This window comes from Cryptomeria japonica, chromosome 3 (genome assembly GCF_030272615.1).
Source record: "Cryptomeria japonica chromosome 3, Sugi_1.0, whole genome shotgun sequence".
NCBI classification, from domain to species: domain Eukaryota; kingdom Viridiplantae; phylum Streptophyta; class Pinopsida; order Cupressales; family Cupressaceae; genus Cryptomeria; species Cryptomeria japonica.
Window position 1 is genome coordinate 150,991,487 of NC_081407.1, and position 27,011 is coordinate 151,018,497.

Below are 27,011 nucleotides of genomic sequence, written 5' to 3' on the forward strand. Positions count from 1 at the left end.
GACGTGAAGGGGAGATAAGAGAGAACTGAAAGCAAAAGCAGAGATAGCATAATGCAACTGTGAAGAGAAGAGATCAAAGACTAGAGAGTGCAGGGTCAAGGCAGATAACACAAAAGGTTATACACACAAAGTGTAGCAAAGAAATAAGAGTGATCAGAGTAGAAATCAGAGAGCTGGTTGCAGAGAGAAGAACGAGACATAGAGTAGAGGATATAGATTGATAACAAAAGACTAGAGAGTAGAGGACAAAGTTGGTGAGCAGAAAAGAATCACATCAATCTCAAGTGCCAAGAACAAACTATGAGTTACAAAATCTCATTTGTAACAAGGTGCTTAAACTGTATTTTGAATACTCGTTCATTGTAATTGTCTAAGTGGGTTCTCAGATAGGGGGTTGGTGCTCCTTTGGGTTGGTGCCCATAAAGCTAGGGGTTGGTGCTCCTTTGGGTTGGTGGCCATAAACTTCAGGAGTTGATGCTCCTTTGGGTTGGTGCTCATAAATATGTAATCAAATTATTTTCATTGCAAGGCTGGATTAGAGCAATAGTCTCTAGCAACATTTCTCACTGAGGTTTTTCCCCACCATGGGTTTTCCTCGTATATTTGGTTTTATGTGTTTTCCTTGTGTGTGTGATTGAGTTTAATGTCTCAGCTCATAGTTTATTGAATTATAACTTAGATCATTTAGATAAGTTAAAGTTTTTTGATTACCACTGATTCACCCCCCCTCTCATTGTTCCATTTGTGTTCAATATATTGAACTTAATGCCACCTAAGAATGCATTTAGAAGTGAAAACATTTTTAGGATATACACGATATCACAAAAAATTGATAAGAGGATGTGCTAGCATTGCCACACCCTTGGAGGAACCCTTGAAGAAGAAGCATGACCAAAGTATAGCCTAGAATGATGAAGTGTACACATTATTTGATATTTTGAAGTAGAAGATTGTAGAGGCACCAATTCTGACATTCCCAGATTAAAATACTCCCTTTCATGTTAATGTAGATGCTTCCAATATAGCCATAGGAACAATGTTGGATCGGTCTAGAGGGAATAAGTATCATCCAATTGCATTTGCAAGTAGAAAATTATCTACCGAAGAGAAGAACTACACCACTACGCAAGACTCCTATCCCGAGCATCATGTCTTGAGGACAAGAAACCATTTTAAAGGGGGGACAATGTTGATAGACTAAGGACTAGGAGTAGAGTCGACTTAGGTTATCACATATGGTTTGTGGTATAGAAATAAGATCATTAGCTGACTTTAGGAGTTATATCCCTTCTTGGGAATTGTATATATGTATATTTTAGATCCTATCTAGAAGAGATAATTAATGATATAAGCAAGACATGTGATGAAATAAAGATATATTGTGATATGCAAAGGAGAGACTGGGACTTGCATTTTGGATGAAGATATAGTTTAATAAAGATGTTGCTAGTCCAACTCTATGTGTTATGATTGTTTCTTTGTTGTTGGTGATGAATGGATGGTTTTTTATTGTCTTAAAGTCACCTTTGCATATGCTAATTTCTCTCAATGTGTTCTTTGGGGTATAAACTGACTACTTGAGATAATCTCTTAATTTCCCCATTTCTCTTGCTAATATGATATTTATCAGCTCATATTTTATTCTGAATGAATTCTTTGGAAGAAGTAATATAGTACAAATATCTTGGGACAAACTTCAACAACATTCTTGATTTGCAAACTTTTAGAAGGAAGAGAATTCTAGGAGATTGAATAACACTTTTTGCATTGTAGAATATAGGTAGAAAGGCTAAATTATGGGACTGAAGAACTATTTATGTTTTATTTAGGTTATTAGTGATTCTAGTGGTGTTTTATGATTGTGAAATGTAGGCTAGCAACAACTCATAAATAAAATGGAGACAAATACAAAGGATCCAACATCCTTGATTGCAAGCAAATTCAAAATCAAAGTATAAATTCCTCGGGAGGTGATTTTAACAAAAACACACAAATTCCTTATTGAAGTAGGGACTAGGGTTTGCCTCTTAGGATTTTTGGAAAATGTTAGCATACAAAAAAAAATAGATAGCCTAAGATTATCACCAAAGAATTTTGAACAAAAGAATGATATCTTGATGAAACAAAATAATAAGTGGATGACCAAATAAAATATCATCTTGAATGCATGCCCAAATACTATTAAATTTTGTACAAATTTAATGCAATTATGCGAGAAAAAGGCATTAAGGAGAAATATGAAATATTATCTCAATGAATTTAACTCTATAAGTGATCACCACAAAAGGTCTGTACAAAGACAATGCTCACTTGAGGAGCAAAGATGCTCATAATCGAATTGAAATGATAAAAATGACCAAAAGAAAACTCATAGAAGAAGCGACATATCTTTTAAACAATTAAAATTGTTTGAGTTTGAAAAACACGTTATACTAAAATGCAAAATGTACAATAATATCCAAATCAAATATTAAAAATTATTAATAACTTTTTGACAAAAGATATTTAAAAAAAATTAAAAGTAAAATCAACTATGCCATACCCTACCTTTAAGCTATATTCCTTTTCTTTTCTATTCTAATCCATCTCCCAACCATACAACCAAAAGCTAAAGCCTTTTCAGTATCAAACAATATATAATTAAAAATCTAAAAATACATTAACCTGTGGAAAATAATTTCCTTTCATAGAAATTTTTTAACAGCCAAGTTCTTTTTAAAGCCAGTTTTGTAGAAAGCTAAAATTAAGTTTAAGAAAGCTACTTCTAGTTTCGTTGCGAAACCTTATGGTACAGGGGACGTTGTTGGAGTATATGGCTACTTTTCTATTGCTATTTTAAGTTCTTCGAAGGAAAAGAGATTCATGTGAGAATGACATGGTGAAGGGAAGGGACAATTCCAATGCCGATGAACATTGTTCTGTGTCTACAACTACTTTTTAAGGAACCCCAAGCTCATAGTATATGCAACAGAAATTCTGGATACAACAATCAATGGATCTGCAAATTTTTAAGCGACGATGAAAAGAATGGTTCATCGATAGGATAGATCTATTGCAATCAGGAGGAAGATTTCATTTGTGTATTTGTTTCCGTTGACAAGCATGGCTGGGACTGGGATTGGGATTGGGATGGTGTTGGACGTTCTTAAGAAAAGTCCAGCATTTTCCATTCACTCGTATACACATTTTTCAGCCACCACAGCTGCCGCCGCTGCCGCCGCCTCATCCTTGGCATTATATCCCCACTGCCCATCTTTTTCTTCACAGTTTTTCTTCAGGTAAAATACTTGAATATTTCTATTTGGACCTTTTCTGAATACCCATTACGAGTATATCATTTAGAAACAGGCCAAATGTCTTGTAAAGTATTGCAATCTTTCAATTTTCTGCCCTTTTCTGATTGCCTATTACATCTACAGCTATTGAAATGCCAAATATTTTCCTCACTACCCATATTTTGCTTCATAACTTTTCCATTTTGCTGTATTTTTAATGCCTATTGTCTGAACAACACTTATAGACAGGCAAAATTGATTGTTTTTTACTGCAGAGATAAAATGGAACATACAAATTTCAGTAGATTCAACAAAGCTTTACTAAACCCTAGACTAACCACTGTAAAACATAGGAGATGACTGAATTTAATGTTGTTTAAGGGACAGGGACTTTAAGAGTGGACTCCATATTACAGTTTTTCATAGAGTCAAGGACAAAGAATCTTGAAAAATTCTGATCTAAACCAATGGACGGAGAGCCAGCTTTCATAAGGAAGGAGCCTTTCCTTAGATTTTAATTCCTTTTGGTGGTTGAGAGGGCTGTAACACTTGTGGTTGCATAGACTGTGAGGTTCTGTTGACGTAATTAAAACATGGCATGATTTCCCTTCCTTTTTTGGTAAATGGACTTTGGGTTGTAACTATATTTTTTTTTTGTTTAATGCAACCCGGTTTCCAATTAAAAAACTCATTTCATTGTAAAAAACAACAGACACAAAAAAGATAAAGCAAAAACAATTTTATTGAAGCTGATAATGTGTATTGTTTTTCCGTGCTTCTGACAGTGGAGCAGGTATTGCTTACTGTGATGCTGCAGTGGTCCAAGATGAATTTGAATATATATCAAATCCTAATGATGGGTACACTGGTCCTACAATTTCGAGCAATGTTAGATTGAAGACTTACAATGTTGAATTGAAGCCACTTTTCTCTGCATTCGGTTGGAAGACACTGGGATTGACAACACTAAGATCTCTTTTGATATTTTATTTGCCTCTTATTGAGCCTAAATTTGATGACGATGATGACAGTGACTTGGAAACTTATCAAGATGCACAACAAGAACAGCCACCTGTGGATTACATTGTTCCTTTCAAGAAGTCTGTCAAGCAAATTTGTCGTGAGGTAACTCTTGAAGATTTTTCTGTATTTTTCTATTTTAGGTTTTAAGTCTGTTGTCACAAGACTATGAATAGCACAGCAGCATGACAAAAGCAGGGTCTAGATATTTTTTCTTTTCTTTGTGTTGGCTATTCTAGATTGGTTGGAGTGATGGGATAAACCGTTTCTTTGATTTGCTTAGTAAATTGGTTGAGGCTATAGGTCTCCTTTAACAGAATGTGTAGTAAGTTTAGGTCATGTTCTTCATACTTTAAATCTGGGCCACACATCCTTGAATGCATGCTATGTTCATTACAGCACTACTTTTCAATATCTGCTGACAGTATTGCCTGATTGTGAAGAAGTAGATTTGAACTCGGTCATTCTCTTATGAATGCTCAGGAATTAGTTGCACCTGCAGTAAACACTTACAGTCATCCACGATTCACCAGGTCGAGATTAGTTATCAATAAGATTAGGAAAATATGAGACCTCTAAGCTTGAGAATGACCCAAGTTGGGAGTGATTCAGGGTAAAGTCCTGGGAGGCACAAATTAGCAAAATGTAATTCTGCTTGTTTTTCTCTGATTGGGAATATATGAGAATTTTGGTTCTTGTTGATGCAGGAGTGTCATGGGGTTTGAGTAATCGACACCACCAAAAGCATGCGTGTTCGATTTTGGTTTGTGTATGTTAGCGCTAGCCTTGGGTTTCTAGGTATTTTTTGCTATTCAAATTCAAACTTCAAATTGCTTTGCCCTCTGATTAGGCATTCCACTTGATGGGGGACAAGGAGATTCTTCATTACATTTGTCAGCTTGGTTATGACATGTTTATGATATCCATTTATGAAGGGGATTACATTTACATATGAGAGCCATTACTACCTGTATGAGCATCTATGATATGTCATAGATGAGAGTTGCTAGTAAGGGGAGATACATTTGACTAGTCAAAATCCACTTTGAGATTGGAGCAATCTATTTTCATGTGGATGCATTTGACCTTGTTTATTGATACGTGTTGGTGAGGGGTGCCCTAGCTGACTATTTTAAGCTGGCTGGGAGGTACATTTGACCAAAGATGGCTGCTGCTTGATTTGGGTGCCATATTTGGGGTTTTTAATGAGAGGTTAGTTCGACCAATATTAGATTGGAACCCCCTCTTGATTTTGGCATCATATTTGGAGGGGATCCCATAAAGCACAAGGATTGTAGTGAGACAAGTAGCTTGCCATTTGTTTTCTGCTTGCAGGTTGAAGGTAGAGGAGATCTTTGTTGTTTTGAATGTTGAGGAATTTTGCTTTTGCAGTAAACACACTCTCATCCAAAAGATGTGAGATCAAGATGAGATACCAACAAAGATTAGGAAAACATGAGTTCCCTAAGCTTGAGAATTGCTGAAGTTGGGAGGGATGCAGGGAACAGTTCTGGCACAATCTTAACAATAGATTTCTGCTTGTATGTGTTATGCTCTATGTTTCTATGTAGTTTTGAATCTTCTTCTGACTGGGAATGTTGCAAGAATTTTGGTTCTTGTTCTCTTGATTTACTTTGCTTTATACTTTTTCATTAAACCAACCATCAGCTATCACAGATTGCCTTTTTTTTTTCGCTTTACATGGAACCAGTGCTTGAATACATTCTTTATTATTCACACCATGTGCGATATTTGACATGGTGGGCTAGAGCTGGCATCAATTGGCATTTTGGACTACATATCAGTGTACGCAGTTCTGTTTCAGGCAACTCATTATGAAAATTAATAATTTCTCTTACAGAACTGTTTTAGTTAACCAAGCTATGTGATGAATGGGAGGGAGTTGAGTCAATCCAACCAGTGAAAAAGTAACTGTGGAACTTTGATGATGCTTTCTGCTTTAGTGCATTCTGGCTTTGTCATGTTTGAAAACATGGTCATTGGCATTGTTAAATTCTTAGGAGTTCATCGTTGTTTCACATGCTTGGATTTTTTTTAACTATTTTATTTATTATTACTTTTTCTTTTCGGGCAAGAACTGAGTAAAATTGACAATAATTTACAATGTATAATTCTATGATAATTTGCTGATCTCCAAATCAGCAAGCTAGACATCTGCTTACAGAATGGGGGTGCTTTTATTGCTAGAAATTCTTTTGAAACTGTGGATCCCTCTATTTTGATGTGTGGAAAAGGTACAAAAGAAGTCTTCCTAAATCAAGGGAAGTACAAAATAGAGACTCTAAAGAGATTTTAGATGATAGATTGTAAGCCTTTTGTTAATCTAATGATTGCAAATCTTGAGTTTGCTTCAGATTTAAAATCAGATTTGATGGATCCTTTTTTTAATAGATAGTTGACAGGTTATCTCATGTACTTTGTAAATACTATACCTGTAATGGCCCCAATTGGAAAAACCTTAGGAAATAGATGATTCTTACCAAACGTAAATGCCAAACCCTATTAAAAGTAATGCTGCTTAGCAATATGTCAAAACTGCAAAACCCTTATCAATCAAAATGCATGTTTACCAACATCCTACAAGCTGATATGAGTTTTGAAACTCTCAAACGATGAAATTGTACAAGCAGGTTGAATGTATACGAACTGGTAAAATGTATGAAACCCTTGAGTACACTCCCCATGCTGTTGATTTTATGGTAATGCTCGTTAACCACAGACAAACATCAGATCTGTTGCCTTCCCAACCATAGACGATAAGCTCTTATCGTCACCCCCGAGCACACTATATGTCCTTCATGTTATAGAATTCATCTCTATTGATGCAATCATGACCTAGCATATATATGAATCAATACCTCCTAATAGACCTCAAGTCGGCAATATACTTTTGGTGCCAAGGATAGGGTCAGACCTATATATTACAAGTTACATATGAGTCTCCCTTAGTTGCAAGTTACATTTAACTTAATCACAAGTTACACACAAGTGGTTCGCCCAAATAGGGCCTGCCCCAAATTAGACTCATACAACTGAGATATCCAAATGCCAAGGCCGACATGCCACTTGGCATTTTGTGCACTAGGTCGGCCCTAGAAGGGTTCCGACCTAGCTACACAACAACACTACCTCTTAGCTAGGGAGGATTCCTTCTAAATAACCAAGTCACATAGTGACTACCACCATGGCTACTCCCATGAATAATACGTTCACCATAGCTACTCCTAGAGGGTGAACAAGCACATCATGGAATTTCTTCCATGATACCCACCATACCTACTCGCAGAGGGTGGGCTCACCATGCCTACTCGCAGAGGGTGGAAGAGGGCTTTCACCTCAACCTTCTCCTAGAGAAGGGTGCATTATCACCATGCCTACTCGCAGAGGGTGGATCCACCATACCTACTCGCAGAGGGTGGAACGAGGGCTTTAACCTCAGACTTCTCCCCAGAGAAGAATGCATCTGCACCATGCCTACTTGCAGAGAGTGGAATGGGGGCTTTCACCTCAAACTTCTCCCAGAGAAGAATGCATTAACAAGAGATTGCACCTCGAACTTCTCTCTCACAGAGAAGAACTCATTAACAAGCCATTGCACCTTGAACTTCTCCCTTACAGAGAAGAACTCATCAACAAGGGATTGCACCTCGAACTTCTCCCTCACAAAGAAGAACTCATTAACAAGGGATTACACCTCTAACTTCTCCTTCACAGAGAACTCATTAACAAGGGCTTTCACCTCAAATTTCTCCATCACAGAGAAAAATGCATTAACCAAATCTTCATGATGACGTGGCTCCCTCTGAAGCTGAAATGTCAGGCTCCCTCTGAAGCTGAAATGTCATGCTTCCTTTGAAGCTGAAGCGTCAAGCTCCCTCTGAAGCTGAAATCAATCTTCTGACCTCCTTGTCCAAGGTTACTTTTGACGATATGTCAGACTCCCTCTGAATGCTGATTCTTCCTCTAAGAAGAAATGCAAGCAATCTTCCTTCCTTGAATGCAATCTCTGATTCGTCCTAGAAGCATTTCAGAGAAAGATAATGATAGTCAGGGGAAATGTCAATACATGATTCACTATTCAATGATGTAGCATGATTTAATGAAAAATTCATGAACATTATTCAAACATAAAGAGTACTTATCTTTTATAATTTTGCTCAGCAATGGAATTTCCATTCACTTGGATTGATCACACCGAAGCACCTAGTGATGATCTGATGGCTGCGTGGCCTTTGGCCCTCACCATCACTCATCATCTGTCCACAATATCTGCTTCATACATAGCTTAAGCATCATCTGAAGAACTGCCTTTAATACCATTCACAACAAAGTGTTGGACCAACCACATAAATGCGACTGAAATCCACTTGTAGCAGGGTGTGCCAAAATGCTAAGTTGCAGTGCCCATCCTAGGACAAACGTCAGATGATCTTCAAGAGTGACATAAGTAAGAACTCGAATAACTGGACCTTCAGTTGCAATATCATCCGATTCGCAACCCCATCCAATTAAGCTTATGCAAGCTTCAATGAAACGAATGCTTCATGTGACTCTCGAAGCTTCTAGGATGATGTGAGAGTTGTTGCAAGGCGTTATTGCACGGAGGCCTTCTCCGTCATTCCTGATCATTAGGTGCCTCATTCGCTTTTGTCCCCATACACACACATTTCACATTTGTGTACGGCTTAATGTGATCATCACAAAACTCACCACTATGCTGCTGCTCGATCTCAACCTTCCATTACACTGAGCAGTCGATAGCACACGTACCAACTCGCCTTGCTTCGTTGAATCCTCGGAATGCTTGCTGCCACCTTGTCGATGTCTCTAGCCACGAGCATCGTGAAGCGAGTGATCTCTATCATTTGCTAGTAAAATGTTACGATCGCTGGAGAGAATCCTCCACAACATGTTCTCCTCCCCGAATTCGAGCATCATGAAGCGAGCGATCTCTATCATTTGCTAGTAAAATGTTACGATCGCTGGAGAGAATCCTCCACAACATGTTCTCCTCCCCGAATTCGAATTCGAATATAGAATGTTAAAATGGACAGAGATGTCCATAGCGACTCCACTTACCGTCAGCATTTCGATACCAGGCTTGGTGACTTTCAACGCCAAGGCATCGGACTGAATCTGTCATTGAGTACTAACGATAGATCTATGGTGATCATCGGCACCTCAACGGTCATTACTCGCCGCAAAGCATATGCGATGCTCACGTCTGAGTTGAGAGGCTCGGTAATCGACTTTTGCTTGCACTTAGATTTCTCAGTCTACAAATTACTTTGATTGAACTCCCTCAATAGCACAGGATCTACCTTCAAGCGGTTAGGCTCTATAGAAGGAACCCGCTCTGATACCATGTTGATTTTATGGTAGTGCTCGTTAACCACAGGCAAACATCAGATCTGTTGCCTTCCCAACCATAGACGATAAGCTCTTATTGTCACCCCCGAGCACACTATATGTCCTTCATGTTATTGAATTCATCTCTATTGATGCAATCATGACCTTGCATATATATGAATCAATACCTCCTAATAGACCTCAAGTCGGCCATATACTTTTGGCGCCAAGGATAGGGTCAGACCTATATATTACAAGCTACATATGAGTGTCCCTTAGTTGCAAGTTACATTTAACTTAATCACAAGTTACACACAAGTGGTTCGCCCAAATAGGGCCTGCCCCAAATTAGACTCATACAACTGAGATATCCAAATGCCAAGGCTGACAGGCCACTTGACATTTTGTGCACTAGGTCGGCCCTAGAAGGGATCCGACCTAGCTACACAACAACACATGCATCATAAGCCATTAATTAAGGTAGATCTGACTGTTATGACATCAAATGAGCATTTTTAATAGTGAAAATCAGACTAGAACAAGGTGCCAAAATGATAAACTAATCCCATGACAAATATTCAACAACAATATTCCTTTGAACAAAATTTTAGGCAAGCATCAATATGTATTTTAGCAGCGATTTCACTTATAGCAGTCCATACATCTGTATGGAAGGGTACAAAGCCTGGAAAATGTTAATGTCCACTTTTTAGGATTTTTCAAATATTTTGAATTTTTTGTAAATTTTCTGATTTCTGGAGCAAACAAATGACCAAAAAATAAAAAAGCGAATGACTTCATCAAAAGAATTTTATTCAAACTATAAATTGATATGCAACTCCAGAATACAATATAAGCACTAGATCTGAATCAAAATAAGCATCAACATTAACAACTGTCATAAATCTGATTGTATTTATTTGACTGGAAATAAGCAACATGCAGATCTGAGTCACAAATTTTTATGAAAGCTCCCAAAATTGATTATCACAAAGTATCAATGTTGGAAACTAAAAAAATTAGATTATAAGGATTGGAAACATCAAATCATCAAGTTTACATGAACCTGGAGACTCAAGGGTTGTATGGCCAGCAGATAGCACAATGATCAGATCTGAAGTCAATCAGATATTCATCACACAACTGATAAAACAAAGCTGGGAAAATGGTACAACCAGCATACAAGGTTGTATAGCCGCCTAGGATGAGGTAGTATGGCTTGAATAGGGGTTGGAACAGCTGGTAAAGTAAACAATTGAAACCCCTGCAAATAATCTGATCTAAATTTCCCAAGGCAAATTGCTCTATAATGATGCCAAAAAAAACATTTCACAAGTAGTACAACCTCCACAAGATAATGATTGCTCAAAATGGTGCAGCTAGGTAATGACAAGCTGTATGGCTGGAGAATGGACTGAAACAGCAGCGAACCAGCCTCAAACATCTGTAAATAAAATCGGATCTGCTTCTACAATGACATTAAATGACCCCAAAAATATTGATATGTTGATAAATCAATGTAGCAACATTGTAGTAACAACATATAACCCTCCAAAGGATGAAACCTTCAACAATTCATTATAGAGACTCTGCAGCAATTCAGATCCATCACTTTTTAATGCACAATAACTCTTCAAAATCATGAAAGTGAAAACCAATGTAGAAACCCTCAAATATGAGAAGACAACAAAATAATGAAATTTGCATGCAAATCCAAATCGATTCAAATCTGGAATCCACTCCAAATCAGTTCACATGCAATTTGTGGATGGAATTGTACTTTTGGATTGAAGGGTTTTTGTCCTTGAGCCCAAATGTTGAATCGAAGAGGGTTTACATCCAATCAAACCTTGAACAAAACCAAGGTTTTTGGTCTTTGGATGCCATAGATCGAACAAACTACGCAAATTTGAAAATTGGATGCAAAAGGATAGCCTGAATGATCATGAAATGATGAAAAACACACCTTTTATAGTTGCCTTTTTCAGGCCCTCCATTTATTTTAATTTTATTATCCTTCCAAGTATTAGTATTAAAAATACTCTTAAAAAAAGAAAAATAAGACCTTACCGTTCTTTGAATTTGCAGAAAGGAGAATTCCGATTTCATGCGATGCGACGCCTCCTAATTCCTAATATTTTAAGTTCAAATTTTTTTTTTTTTTAATTTATGAAAATAATATTATTTAAGTTGCCCTAAAAATAAAATTAAGTGGACCCAACTTTATATAATATTGAAATTCATTTCGTTTGCACAATCCTTCAACCTACAGGAAATGGGGTTAGGCTAGGGGTCTTTCTTCATGATGCTTATTTGAAAAGTAGACATGACAGAAATGGATGCCAAATGTGTAAAAATGGAGCTGAAATTGTATAGGGATAGCTGGGAAATGCATCAACAGGTTTGAAAACACCCTCAAAAGATGGCAATAAGTTTGAAACCTCTGTCAAGAAACTCTTAGATATAACCTCAAACTCTAGAAATCAACAAGGTATGGCGGCAGCAAATGATTGGTATCAACAATCCAAATCCTAAAAATTGTGGAAAATCAGTTGCAACATGACTTGCAGGGTGGCAAGATGTGATATCTCTGCAGATCCAATGATATCAATAGTAGCAAATCTTTTGAAATCCGAAAAATTGATAAAAGATTGGGTGCAATAGTTATAAAGACTGAAAATCAATTATTATAGCAGTTCCAAACTCTACAACAGCAGGAACATTAAGACTCTTTCAAAATCTATCAACACTTTAGGTGTATGGTGGCACTTGGAGTTTCATTATGTGTGGAAACAAAAAAAAATAGCAGATCCAATTGGGCACAGCCCTAGCATGTTAAACAACTACAATAATGGTTATAAAGACTGAAAATCAATTTTTGCAGCAGTTACAAACCGTACAACAGCAGCAACATCAAGACTCCTTCAAAATCTATCAACCCTTTAGCTGTATGGCAGCATTTGGAGTGTAATTATGGTTGGAAACATTAAAAAATAGCCAATTCAATTCGGGTACAGCCCTAGAATGTTAAACAACTACAATAATTGATGTAAAAATCAGCAATGCATCAAAAGATTTGCTTGCAAATGCCCTATTTATTCAATCTTAAACAATTTAGCACAATTGTGATTCTCGGATGGAATCACCTACAATGATTAAGATGGTTTCATTCTCGAATCCAAATATGGAAACCAAGAGGGGTTTTGTCCTTCGGGTCTCCCACACCAAGCGTTTTCATCCTTTGGATCTCCCATGCCAAGATTTTTGTCTTTGAATGCTTCAAACTCTAATATAGAAGGCAAAATAAATTTACAAATTCAAATGATTTGCTTTGAGCAATGTCTTTCTTTTATAGTTGCTTTTTGGGCCCTCTATTTGAATTTATTTTTGCCCTAAATTTTAAAAAATAACTTTCTAATTACAAAAACACTATTTGAATCACGTACACTTTTTAAAGTATTACATAGGCCCTATAGTAATATTTAAGTCACCCTTTTGAAAATAAAAAGGTTGGCCCAATTAGAATTTCTTTCTATTTTCCTTATTTCATTCCTTAGCCTAAGAAATATTTTTATTTAAATGTTGGAGCCAACAATAGTTTACTATGAGGTCCATAGTTCAAAAACTGGACAAGCTCAAAATTTTCAACTCGTCAAAACTTTGCAACTTAAAAAACTATGTAAATTTTAAAAAAAACCACTTTTTTTGTTGTTGCAAATTTCAATTACATAATGCATCAAATGAGTTTAAAAAACCATGAGCAAGTGTTTTCTATTAGATCAGATTCTTGAATACACATGGATTACAAAATTGCATAACTACGTGAAGTTGGATGCAATAGTTAGCTACTAACTAACAAGTATTATGAATTTATGAAGATTGCCTTTGAAAATAATCATTATAAATTGTATATCTAGGCAAGTAACAAATGACAAGTTTTAACAATTTCCTCTTCCCCGTTTTAGTGACAAATTGGGCATAGAGGGTATGGTCCTCACACTTGGTTGTGGCTCCTTGCTTGGCTTAGAAGACTGTGCCTGTGGCTCCACCCTATTGCTAGATGGCAATGACTCCTTTGCCATATCAATGTCATCCAATGACAATCTGATTTCCCTTTCTTTTAGTGCAGCCACATCCTCCATAGCTTGCCCCTTGAAATCACTGTAAATCAATTAAATATTAATCAATTCACACATGCTGTTATGTTAAGTTAGTTTTATTCTTCTAGCATTGATAAAGTAGTTGACAACTTGTTCTTTGTGTCGAGCATGACCAAAGGCCTAAATGCCAAGGGATCACAAGGGGATTGGTTATAGTAGCTCCTTTGCCATAGCCGAAGGTTGGTAAGAGGAAAATTGCGTTTGTATGACACGTGTTTTGGTGTGTTTGTACAATAAGAATGCTTGCTTGCTGTTGTGTGTGATGGAAGGGCAAATAGAGGTTTTATCAAAATCACATCCAACCTGTTTCTAACTTGTGACTTTACCTTGCACTGAGTTTTTTTCAGACTCTGAGATAACTCATGGCAAGGAAAAACTTGGGAGTACTTGGTGACTCTCCAAGTCTACGAACCATGACTATGACAATTAGAGCTGCTTCAAGGTCTCTAAAGATTTCAATATATCATGATGGCTCCAAATATATAGATATTTGTTATTATTTTTTTAGAGGCAAAGTTAAGATTGGGGCAGCATGCAATATTCACTTTTTTTTGGGTTTGTTTTTGTTGTCAATGGGTTTGATATGAAGTTTTTGATGGTAGAGCCACAAGGCATAAATAGCTAATGCAATAGAGAATACTTGCAATAATATTCAATGAAAATAACACTCAAAGCTAAATATTTGAAAATAACAAATTGAAAAATCAGAATGCACAATTAACATATGATATGATGGGAGATCCAGATTCATTTGATGAAGAGACTGAGAGCATAAGCATGAGTGATAATGCAGCCTAAATATCTCAACCTAAAGGTTCCAAGAGGAAGGAAAGTCACAAAGGAGGATCAAGATAAAAGAGACAAAGGACAAGTTCAAGTCATCCTTTCACCAGCACCTCATTTATACAAGAGGTCACAATGAACTGAGCATCTATCAATGCAGCTCAATCACTCAAGAGAGGCGGAGGTCAGGGTATGAATGAGTCCTTGGAATCTACTATATAAGACAATCGAGGTGAAAGAGCGGATAAGGAGAAGCAACCTCAAACACGAGATCCTCCAGCAGCATGAGCAAGTTGTAGACAACACAGGTGCAGGGGATGAATATGTTGAGATCATGGATGAAGATGACAATGAAGAAAGAATCTCTCCACCCCGGGAAGATCAACAATCCAAGGAATTGGAGGTAGAGAAAGAACAATCCACTATCCTAGCATGGCTTAGAGAAATAGTGACTAGGGAAGTGATAGTAGCAGAAAAAGACACGATAGATGACTTTGATAACTTCTTAGAGAGAATTGGTGAGACGCCTAAGAAGAAGAAAGCTACTAAGCTCTCCAAGATCACAAGAGATAATACAGGGTCCTAGACTATACAAATAGCTATTCCAAGAGTGGACAAGCTAGAAGATCAGATCATTGTTGAAGACTATGACTTAACAACTATTGATCTAGGTCCTGCTACTGCTGAACAAGAGATGGAAGAGCTGAATGATTCAGTGAAGATAGTCTAGGATAGATTGAAGCTTGTGCGAGAAGATAAGAGGAGGCTGGAAAAAGAATTGAATGTCTCAAGGGACTATGTCTAGCAGCTCAGGAATTTGATAAGACAAGCTGACTTTTTGTGTATTCCTCGATCTTTGCTTCCACCTGATTCAATTGAGGGCTTGGAGGAAATGAGGAATACCTCTCACGTGGTGAAGAGTTGGATTGATAATGCCGTCACCAAGGAAAATGTGTTTGTGGGAGAGTTTGCACACATATTTGAGAGAGTTTCGGCTATCTTTGACAGGATCTAGGCGCTCACTACTTCCTATGATGTCTTTATCCACACAAAGGGGTTAACCATTTTGAGGTTGCAGGTATCAATGGATAATCCCCAAACAAACTTTGGTGAATGCTGGAGTGGTGAAGGATGGACAAATGTTTGACTTCTATAGATGGTATTGCACTCTTAGGATGAGGAGAGACATGCTTGAAGGTATCAACAATGGTTGCACCCGACTTGAGGAGATGATCAAGGTGATAAATGATAGAATTGTAGCAGTAACTTAAACAATACTTGGAAAAGAAATGAAGTAAGAGGTAGACGTAGCTATTGATGGAATGATAGAAAGAGTATCTTCTTCAGGACAGTTGGGTCACTTTCGAAGAAGCAACTGGAGGATTTTCAATCATTCGTGACACTTGTGAGCAATATTTGAAACTTGGGGCCTGAGTGGGAGAAGATTATCAGTTCATCCTTAGCCGAGTTAGCTTACATGGAGAACCAATTGAAGATCATGCCAAGTGTCCCAATGGATGAACTTGACAACATTATGTCCCAATTCATTGAATTTGCTTGCAAAGAAAGAGATAAGGGGAACAAACTTCTAGATGATAGTTTGTTATGATCTTGTGGCATAGAATTTTATCATTGGAGGATTCATCCTCATAGTTTGTGCCAAGAAAATTGTTACTTTCTCATTGGCTGATATTTGAGGAAATGCAATAATTAGGTATTTTGTTGTAACAAACCCTAATTAGGGTTTAGGTGGCACAATCTTGGCCCTTGGTATTAGATTGATCTTGACCATTCTTCTGCATTGAGAGCTCTATATAAGCTCAACTAATTTCCTTTGTAACTAATGAGAGATTTTGAAGAATTGTTGCTTTGATGTTGCTAGAGATAATAAAATCATTAAGTGTTGGTGACTTTTGGAGTATTTGCATGTTTCTTCATCCTTTCAAAGATAGAATAGATTAGCTTCAAATATTTTAGATGAATGAAAGATCGTTGTGTGTGATTTATGGTGAAATTCGCATGTTCATACTACTGGTATTTGATGATTGTTAAATACTTTGCATAGTTGACTAAACTCTTTACATAAGCTTAACTTCGATTGCTACTCACCCATAGATATGCATCACATTGATGGTGTCTATGTTGTTGGTGGTAATTTGAACATCATTTGCTTACCTTAGAAGATTGCACTAGCTTTGTGGAGTTGTTCTTTGCATGTTAAAGCAAAGCCTAGTAGAATCTCACTAAGTCATTCACTATACTTTGCATTCCTAGGTTTAGTGTAGCATCCCTCAAACCTTTAATCCTTTTGCACCTTTTTATCAAACACTCATTAGTAGTAGTAATCAAAGAGTCTCATTGCATATCATTCGAAAGTATAAATCAGATTCATAGGGCGTCCTTTTGCCTTGAAAGATTATCTCCTAGAACAACTACGTAAGTCCCCTTGGATTACCAGCAATTACATTAACCATTGAGACTATCCACACGCCAAGACCTGACAGTATAAACCTTTGAGTCATCTCAAGTGATCCTTTCATTCAGCATTTGAGAAGATTTTTTTCAAGAGAGGATAGAGTATTCAATACTTTATTCTGTGTTCAAGGTGTCATAAAACGCACATCAACGCACAGGTTGTAGACATTTTGACAAAGCCCTTGTCAAATGAAGGTTTGAGATTTTTAAAGTTAAGCTGGGTTGTGGAGAAAAAGTTCCCTGCAAAGAGGGAGTTCTATTTTTAGGTTGCTTAGATTCTGCTCTTTTCTAGCTGATGCAACGGCAATGAGTCTTAAAGCTAGTTGCTGAAAGCCTGAAACATCTTCCATTTATCAAATAAAACTGGTATAGTGGATGGACACTTTTATTTGGTATGACCTTTCCTAAATTTAAAATTTATATCTAATGTCAGCTCTCCTAAATTTAGTAAATTATATTAGTGTTGGGTTTCTTAAATTTAAGCATAGGTGTGTAGTCAACACTTTATTTTTAGTTTGTTTTATCTCTGTTCTAGTATTTTCAATCTTGGGTGGAAGAGTAGCGAGCTTTACTATTTTTAGAGAGATTATAAGTGGTGGAAAACATGTTAAGACTTGCTTTAATAAGCTCGAGTTCTACATTTGTATGCCCAATTCAACAGGTCCATTTAATGATCTGGGCCCTTACTTTTGTAACACAAGAAAATTTAGAATAGAAGAATATTCAAGGAAGTAAGATTATTCTAAGTTCAATTTATTCATTGGTTTCGTACCTTTGGCAGATTCGTTTTGCAGGTTAACATAATTAGAAGCAGTTTTGGTTGATACTTCAGTTTGCTGATTAAGTTGTTTTCTGAGTATAGCATTTGCTTACCATCGACTGAATTTTAACAGACAATGGCAAAAAATTAAAACACCCTATCTTAGAATAACATTTTCCCAAACGTAAGTTTCAAATAATTTTACTTCCATAAACAAACAATTTGTAAGCCTAAAACAAAACTCAAACGAGAAAGCTCCCGAATAAAGCTTTCAAGATCTGCAAATTTAAAACATAAAGTTTGTCCAGCAGTTGGGTCTGCAAGAGGATTTTGCAGAAAACAGAGCTCTTTCATGTTATGCTACAGCTTGACATTCAGATGTGAAACTGTGAACACTGGTGTTGCTGTGCAGATTGTCAATTTTGCCTACTGCTATTCTCACCAGGTTTTTCATGTCTGAAATTTGGACGGAATCATTTGTAGAATAGAACAGTGAACAGGGAGTTGAACGGAGAGGACCAATGGCATGGAGGAATAATGAAAGTGGAGTTCTGGGGATGGAGATCTGTAGTAATGAGGGCAGAGAGAAATAATAGCAAACCAAAAACAAGTTTAGTGCAAATGAAATTTAGATCCTGAGCTCTGATACCAATGTTACTTAGGAATTGGACTGAAAAATGAATTGGAATATTGTATTAAGGCAAATCTAATATTGTATATATTCAATGTTTACATAGAAATATTTAACAATCACCAAATGACTTTTCAATTCATCTTCTAAGATGAATGTCATGGTCTCATCTACAACTGAATAATAAAAAATAATTATTACATTTCTTTATTATAGCACCAAGGATTATATACGATATTATTTTACAAACTACAATATAAAATAAATGTAAATGAAACAAAAATTATTATCTGATGAGGGTTAAATTTTTGAGGCCTTAATTTTTCATCCCTCATAGAAAGATCGTTCCTAATGTTCAAGAAAAGAGATGGATAATTTTTTCTTATTGTTGAAAGCCTAATCTCATCTTAGTTTATCTGTTCAAAAGTCAAAAAGTTCTGTAAACAAGTAGACTCTCTGATCAACCATGAGAAAAGAACAAATACAATGAATTAGAAACAAGACAATCTCTCTCAAATTTACACATCAAGAGAACAAGAGAAATCATAAAAGGACAAATACAAAACAATTGTGAAGTCATAACTGCATGCAAGAAATAGAAATTTAAGTGTTTTTTCTTTCCAAATAAGCGGGATAAACTCAATATAGAATTCAAAACACAAGATACAAATGAATTTGGCATAGAACTTGACAACTCATCTATAACTAAGACTTTCTAAATAAGAGATTTTTGAATTTCTTCACTTGAAAGCAACTAATACTTATTAACGTGGGATAGTTGATTTTCTCATTGGTTTACAATTTATTGATTTTCAATTGCTGTATGATTCATTAGCTTCTTTTTTTTTTTTACAGCCTTTGACTTTGTAATGTTGAAGGAGATATCTACATGGTTGAAGATGTGGTAGGTACAAGTGAAGTTGATTGTACAATGAAGCAACTCTAATCCAGCCATAGGGTTGAGCAGGGGTTCATTGTAGATGGTTGCAAATTTAAGCAAAGCTATATAGTTGAGTGTCTAGAGGAGCCTACCTCTATAGACCATACATTGCCACCCATTGATAGTGCAAAATTATGTAGACTATGATGTATGGTAGAGTGAAGAAATGATTGTATGGTGGTGGCTTTTGTGGGCCATATGGTTGAAGGATGCAAGGACTTTAGTAGGGGATTGCATGTTGGTAGTTGTTTGGGATAGTGCAATGTCGAGCAAGTTGGTTGCATGGTGTTGAAAAGTGTGCTATAACATGTCAAGCAGAGTGTGTTGTTTGATGGTGGAGGCAAACAAAATTTGTTGGTTAGACATACAAAATGATGAGTTCCTTCATAACATTCATTAGGGCACCATATTTTTATAATGTCTATAAAAAAATTTCTTTGACTTTAATAAAAACATTCGTACATTGCCTAAAACATGTTGTTGGTACCTTGATTTGAACTTCAATGTTCAATATCAATCATGTTAATTATCTTGGTTTGTTGGTGATATAATTATTTTGGCTTCAAATCATTTATTGCATCTTTTACACTAGTTTTGTCAAATTTTCTAGCTTTATTGAACCATTATCAATTATTTCTTGACTTTGAAATGGTCCTACTAAAGTACCTTGAGCTTGCTTGCTTTAATTTATCTTTGTCCATTGTACTTAGTACTAAAGCGGTGTGTTTAAAATCCAGATAAAGTGTTTGTAGTGCCAACTTTTCCTCCTCTATTCCATTACTTAATTGCCCATTGTGCCATAATTCTTGGTTCATCTAATTGATTGAGCTTTATAAGTCATTGTTTTAAGCTCTCATCATTCCATTGGTGCTTTGACTTCTTGACCTTACATTGGAAAGGTGTATGATTGTTGATTGTTAAGGATGTAGCCTCATTCGGATTGAAGCAAGCAATATATTATGAGTAAAATAATACATATATATATGTTTGAATGGAAATATATATATATATATATATATATATATATATATATATACATAATTTCAAGTAAAATCATATACATATTGAATGAAAATAACATTAACATATTATCATTGTATTATCCGACGACTTTCAAGTCATGTTCGATATTACTACTACCGAATTGTTATTGTTAAGCACGATAGATGATTCGACACATAACTAATGATGGTTGACAGTATTTGGTGAAGTGCTATGGATACATAGGGTCATGACCCTACGTGGCATAAAGCCACGTAGGGGTCATGCCTCTACGTAGACATAACCCTTCACCGATATATATATGTCGATGATATCGGTGCTTGCTGATAATGAAATCAATAACCGTGGCAATTACATTATACAACAAGCAGTCGATAAGTAATATATTCATTAGTTATTATTTGTCAGAATCTAATACATATCAACAATCACTTTGAAAATCTATTCTTACCATATAGCATTATTCTTATTGTATTCTCAAATCAAATCTGAGATTATCCTTACGAAAGAATATCTGAAGACTGTGATAAAATCTGGAAGTAAATATCAGATATACATTGAAATAAAAGACTATTGTTTTTCTCTATCACTGATCTATATTCCTTAACATGGTATCAGAGCCAAGTTGGTAGAGAAATAAATAAAAGATAGTGACATTTATTAATTAAAATTCAGAGTTGCACTCTGAATCAAAGGAAGAACAATCATGGTGAACAGTGTTAGAGTGGAGGATAGACTCGAAGGCGCATCCAACTTTGTCTCATGGAAAATTCGAATAATAGCAATTCTTCAAGAACTTGAATTGGATGCATATATAGAAGAAGACACAAAGATGCCCGAAGACGAACCAGAAAAAACAACCTGGAAAAGACACAACAACAAGGCTAAGAAAATAATAATTGATGTTGTTAAAGATCACATTCTGCTAACCATATCAAAACTAACTACAACTTATGATATGTTCAAGACCATCCAAAATACATATAAAATAAATAATGCAAGCAGATTGCTTGCTTTAAAACAACAATTAATGCATATCAACATGAACAAAGGAGAAACAATCACATCCTATTTCATGAGGATTTCAGAGTTGAAAGACCAATTGTCAACTATTGGAAATAATGTAGATGATATGGAGCTATCTCTAATAGCACTTAAGGGATTACCATCCAGTTGGGAATCCTTTGTTCAAGGCATTAGTGCTCGACCTACACTACCGAAATTCGATCAACTCAAGAACGATTGTACTCAAGAAGAATCTCGACTAATTACAAGAGGGATGGGTCCAAACAAAGAGGGAGAAATTCAAGCACTACATGCTAACACAAGCAACAAAGGGTAGAAAAAGAAGTTCAAACGGAAGAGAGGAAATAACAATCAAAACTACAAAAACAAAGACTTCTCCAAGATTCACTGCTACAGGTGTGATAAATTTGGACACACTCACAGGTTCTGCCCGGAAAGAAAGAAAGCCCAAGCAACCATAGCTGAAGTCAAGGAAGTAGAGAATCTTCTATTCTTCTTAGCCTTATCAAGCGAGCTAAATTCAAACAAAAATATGTGGATAATCGATAGCGGAGCATCACGACACATAACTGGATTTAGAGATCAATTCAAAACCTTTGAAGGGCACTCAACTGAAGAAGTTACAATTGGAGACAATTCTACCTGTCCAATGAAAGGAATTGGGACTTGCTCAATTCAATTAATAACAAGAGTTACATTACAATTGAAAGATGTTCTTTTTGTATCGGGTAATTTGGTCTCTATTTCAGGACTAGCTGATCAAGGATATCACGTCACCTTCCATGAAGATAAGGTTTTACTCTGGCCTAAAAATTCTAACATAACGAATGCTATTCCTATAGGTTCTAGAGATGGTAGTTTATATAAACTATGTAATGCTCAAAAACATGCACTAAATCATGAAGTATCAAATTCTAATGAAATTTGGCATAGAAGATTAGGACATCTTCGGTTTAGTGCTCTACCTTCTATAGGAAAGATCACCACAGGATTACCTAATCTAAAATCTGATCATGTTGGAACTTGCAAAGGATGTGCTCTAGGGAAGAACTCAAAAGGGTCCTTTCCTTCAAGTGAACACAAATCAAAAGTTGTACTAGAACTTGTCCACACTGATTTGTGTGGTCCAATGTCATTACCATCACTAGGGGGGTTTTTGTATTACGTGATATTTGTTGATGACTACTTTAGGAAAACTTGGATCTATTTCATAAAACTTAAAGAATCAAATGAAGTGTTATTGAAATTCAAAGAATTTAAAGCCTTAGTGGAAAATCGAACTAGGAAGAAAATAAAGACTCTAAGATCAGATAATGGGGGTGAATATATCTCTGAAAATTTTAAAGAATTCTGCATTTCTGTTGGGATTAAGAGGGAGAGTACAGTACCTTATAATCCTCAACAGAATGAAGTCGCAGAAAGGAAAAAGAGAACCATCATCGAAGCCGCTAAAGCCATGATGCATGATCAAAATCTACATATCTCATTTTGGTCTGAAGCCTCAAATACAACTGTGTACATTCAAAACAGATGCCCTCATTCAATCTTAGAGAATATAACACTTGAAGAAGCCTTTACAGGGAATAAACCAGATTTAAGCCATCTAAGAATCTTTGGTTGTCACGTGTATATTCATGTTCCTAAAGAAAAGAGGACCAAACTAGAACCCTCCGGGAAGAAAGGCATATTTGTTGGCTATAGTGAAACCACTAAAGGATACAAAGTCTATATTCCAGGATGAAGATCTATTGAAATCAGTAGAGATGTCAAATTTGAAGATGCTGCTTATAAACTCTCTCTAAATGCAGAAGATGATCAAATCACATAATCAGATGAAAATCTTACAATTGAGAATCAGAGGGAGAATAGCATAGAAGATCATGAACCTCAATCAAAAAATTTTGAGAATGCTGAAAATCCTAACAACAAGAAAAAACTACTATGGGCAAGAAAGATGATTGAAGAAAATAATGTGGAACCTGATGAAATCTTTAGAGAGAATAAGAAAACAAGAAGTCAATCATGCTATGTTGCACTCATGACCGAGCTTACAAAATCTGAACCATCAAATGTTGAAAAGGCTTTAACATGTCAAGCTTGGAAAGATGCAATGATTGAGGAATACCAATCTATCTTAAAAAATGATGTCTGGCACATTGTACCTAGACCAAAAGACAAATCAGTTGTCTCTTCAAAGTGGTTATTCAAAATCAAATATGCACCAGATGGTAGTATTGAAAAACACAAAGTCAGATTCGTTGCCAGGGGGTTTTCTCAAAAGGCTAGAATTGATTATGAAGAGACATTTGCTCCAGTTGCCCGATATACTTCTGTAAGAACCATTATTGCCATTGCAGTGTCTAAAGGGTGGAAGATACATCAAATGGACGTAAAGACCGCATTTTTGAATGGTGTTATTGAGGAAGAAGTATATATAGAACAACTTGAAGGCTTTGCTACACATGGTAGAAACCTCTATGTGTGTAAATTGAAAAAAGCTCTCTACGGCCTTAAGCAAGCTTCCAAGGCATGGTATGAAAGGATAGATAGTTATCTCGCCAAGGATATTCCAAAAATGATGCAGATCCTAACATATACTTCAACATATCGGATGGTGACATGTTAATACTTGGTCTCTATGTTGATGACTTGTTGATAACAGGATAAGATCATCTTATTACAAAATGCAAACAAGATCTTGTGGCTGAATTTGATATGAAGGATCTAGGTCTTCTGCACTATTTTCTAGGTCTAGAAGTATGGCAAAAAGAGAATTATATTTTCCTAAATCAAGGAAAATACACCACTGATATCCTGACAAAATTTGGTATGATGGATTGTAAACCTCTATCCACTCCAATGGAAACAAATCTTCATAAGCTTAAAAGTGAAGTAGTAGATTCAGAACCTACAGATTCTACATACTATAGACAAATTATTGGATCTCTTATGTACTTGGTAAACACTCGCCCTGATATTTGTTATGCTACTAATGTGTTAAGTCATTTCATGTGCGAACCTAAGAAGATTCACATAATGGCTGTTAAGAATATTCTGAGATACTTGCACAGTACTATTAGACTTGGCCCGAAGTATGAAAATGTTGAGATACAACTCCAAGGGTATTCTGATTCTGACTGGGCAGGCAGTTCCATTGATCATAAAAGTACTACCGGGTGTTGTTTCAGTCTTGGATTGGCTATGATATCCTGGTTTAGCAGGAAATAGTCAGCAGTTGCTCAGAGTTCCACTGAACCCGAATATATGGCTGCCTCCATGGGAGCTCGTGAAGCAGTGTGGTTAAGGAAATTGCTAGTTGGACTATTTGGGAAGCCCCTGAATCCCACAGTGATTCATTGTGATAATCAAAGCTGCATCAAACTCTCTGTAAATCCTGTTTTTCATAATCGACCCAAGCATATAGCAATCCTTTACCATTACATAAGAGATATGGTAGACAGAGATGTTATCAAATTGGTCTACATCAGCACTGAAGAGCAAAGTGCCGACATATTCACTAAACCTCTTGCAAAGTTGAAAGTGGAGTACTTTAGAGGTAAACTTGGTATGACTAAATTGTGATTGAAATTTCTGATATCAAATCTTAGTCATATGTAATTTGATATATTCATGAATGTTTTGGATGCAATATTGCAGTTGTGTGTTATGTCATGAAAGGTGACAATCTTTCATGTGATGTATGTGTAAGATCGCTATTGTAAGGTGACGACCTCAACAATAGCCTGATTTGTTATCAAGATTGACTACATTAAGTTGCTGTCCCGGAATGTGCTGGAAATCTTGATAGTAAATTTGTTATGTTTGAGTTATTGATTTGTTGTCATTAAGTGTTGTCCCGAAATGTGTCGGAGATCATGATAACAATCATATCTTGATTGACTACACTAATTTGCTGTCTCGGAATGTGCTGGATGTTATGATACTAAAATTATTGCTCTTGTGATAATGACAACAATTAATATGTTGAAGAACATAATACCTGTGATAATGGCAATCTTACAGTTGTTACTAGGATCAAGGTTGTTATCTGATAGACTTCATGTAGTTGTTGTCCTAAAGTGCTGGAGATCAAATAAAATTCAATCCTCTTTTGCTAAGAGGGAGTGTTAAGGATGTAGCCTCATTCGGATTGAAGCAAGCAATATATTATGAGTAAAATAATACATATATATATGTTTGAATGGAAATATATATATACACACACACACATATATATTTATTATTTCAATTAAAATCATATACATATTGAATGAAAATAACATTAACATATTATCATTGTATTATCTGATGACTTTCAAGTCATGTTCGATATTACTACTACCGAATTGTTATTGTTAAGCATGATAGTATCAAGCACGATAGTTGATTCGGCACATAACTAATGACGGTTGACAATATATGGTGAAGTGCTATGGATACGTAGGGTCATGACCCTACGTGGCATAAAGCCATCTAGGGGTCATGCCTCTACGTAGACATAACCCTTCACCGATATATATATGCCAATGATATCGGTGCTTGCTGATAATGAAATCAATAACCGTGGCAATTACATTATACAACAAGCAGTCGATAAGTAATATATTCATCAGTTATTATTTGTCAGAATCAAATACATATCAGCAATCACTTTGAAAATCTGTTCTTACCATATAGCATTACTCTTATTTTATTCTTAGATCAAATCTGAGATTATCCTTACGAAAGAATATATGAAGACTGTGATAAAATCTGAAAGTAAATATCAGATATACATTGAAATAAAAGACTATTGTTTTTCTGTATTACTGGTCTATATTCCTTAACATTGATCACCTTGTATGTAGTTTTAGAAGTCCATAATATTATATACAATGGTTCCTTCCAATTTGTGCCGTCAACCCTAAATTAATTTTTGAATCATTGAAATAAGAACTTTGTTGTGGCCCTAGCTTGCTCGTAGGATAATGGGTAATATGGACTAGAGAGTGAGTGAAAGATTGTAAACTTCATGACTTGTTGACAAATTGCTCTCTATCACTTGTTATTTTTATTAGAAATCCAAATTATTAGAAATCCAAATCTAGTGACTAGTTGCTCGAAAATCAATTCGGTTGAACTCTAAGTATTGCTATCTAGTAGGGTTGTTGCTTTGGTCCACTTGGGTAAGGTACTTTGTGGTGACCACAATATACTTACATTGACACATTTTACTAACCTTTAATCGATTGATGAAGGCCAATCTTTGTTAAAATAGTTTGTGTTTGAGATGGTCAAAGGGACACAAACTCCCTCTTCATTGGTTTACCAACACTCTGGCATGTATCATACCCCTTAATCCATTTTTTTGAATCACTATGAAGTGTTGGCTACCATATTTGATTAGGTCCCATCTTGGAAAACAATTCATTGACTAAGTGGAATTGTCTAGCTTTCAATGCTAACCTTATTCACTTTGCTGGTTGCATTTCCCTTGGAATAGAGTTGTGGACAATTGCTTTCCAATATTTTCATACCAAGTAGGTACCTTTGCAATCTCAGACAAGCGTGCATATAGAAAGTCCTTATA

General features: G+C 35.9%; 1 protein-coding gene across 1 annotated transcript in view; it reads left to right on the forward strand.

Moving 5' to 3' along the window:
- Positions 1–2,734: 2,734 nt before the first annotated feature.
- Positions 2,735–27,011, forward strand: part of LOC131067793 (uncharacterized) — an 87,685-nt gene continuing 63,408 nt past the window's right edge. Inside the window, exons 1-2 of the mRNA XM_058002948.2 lie at positions 2,735–3,278; positions 4,061–4,400. Coding sequence (XP_057858931.1) covers positions 3,103–3,278; positions 4,061–4,400 — 516 coding nt within the window. The 5' untranslated portion in view covers positions 2,735–3,102. The remainder of the gene's footprint in view (positions 3,279–4,060; positions 4,401–27,011) is intronic.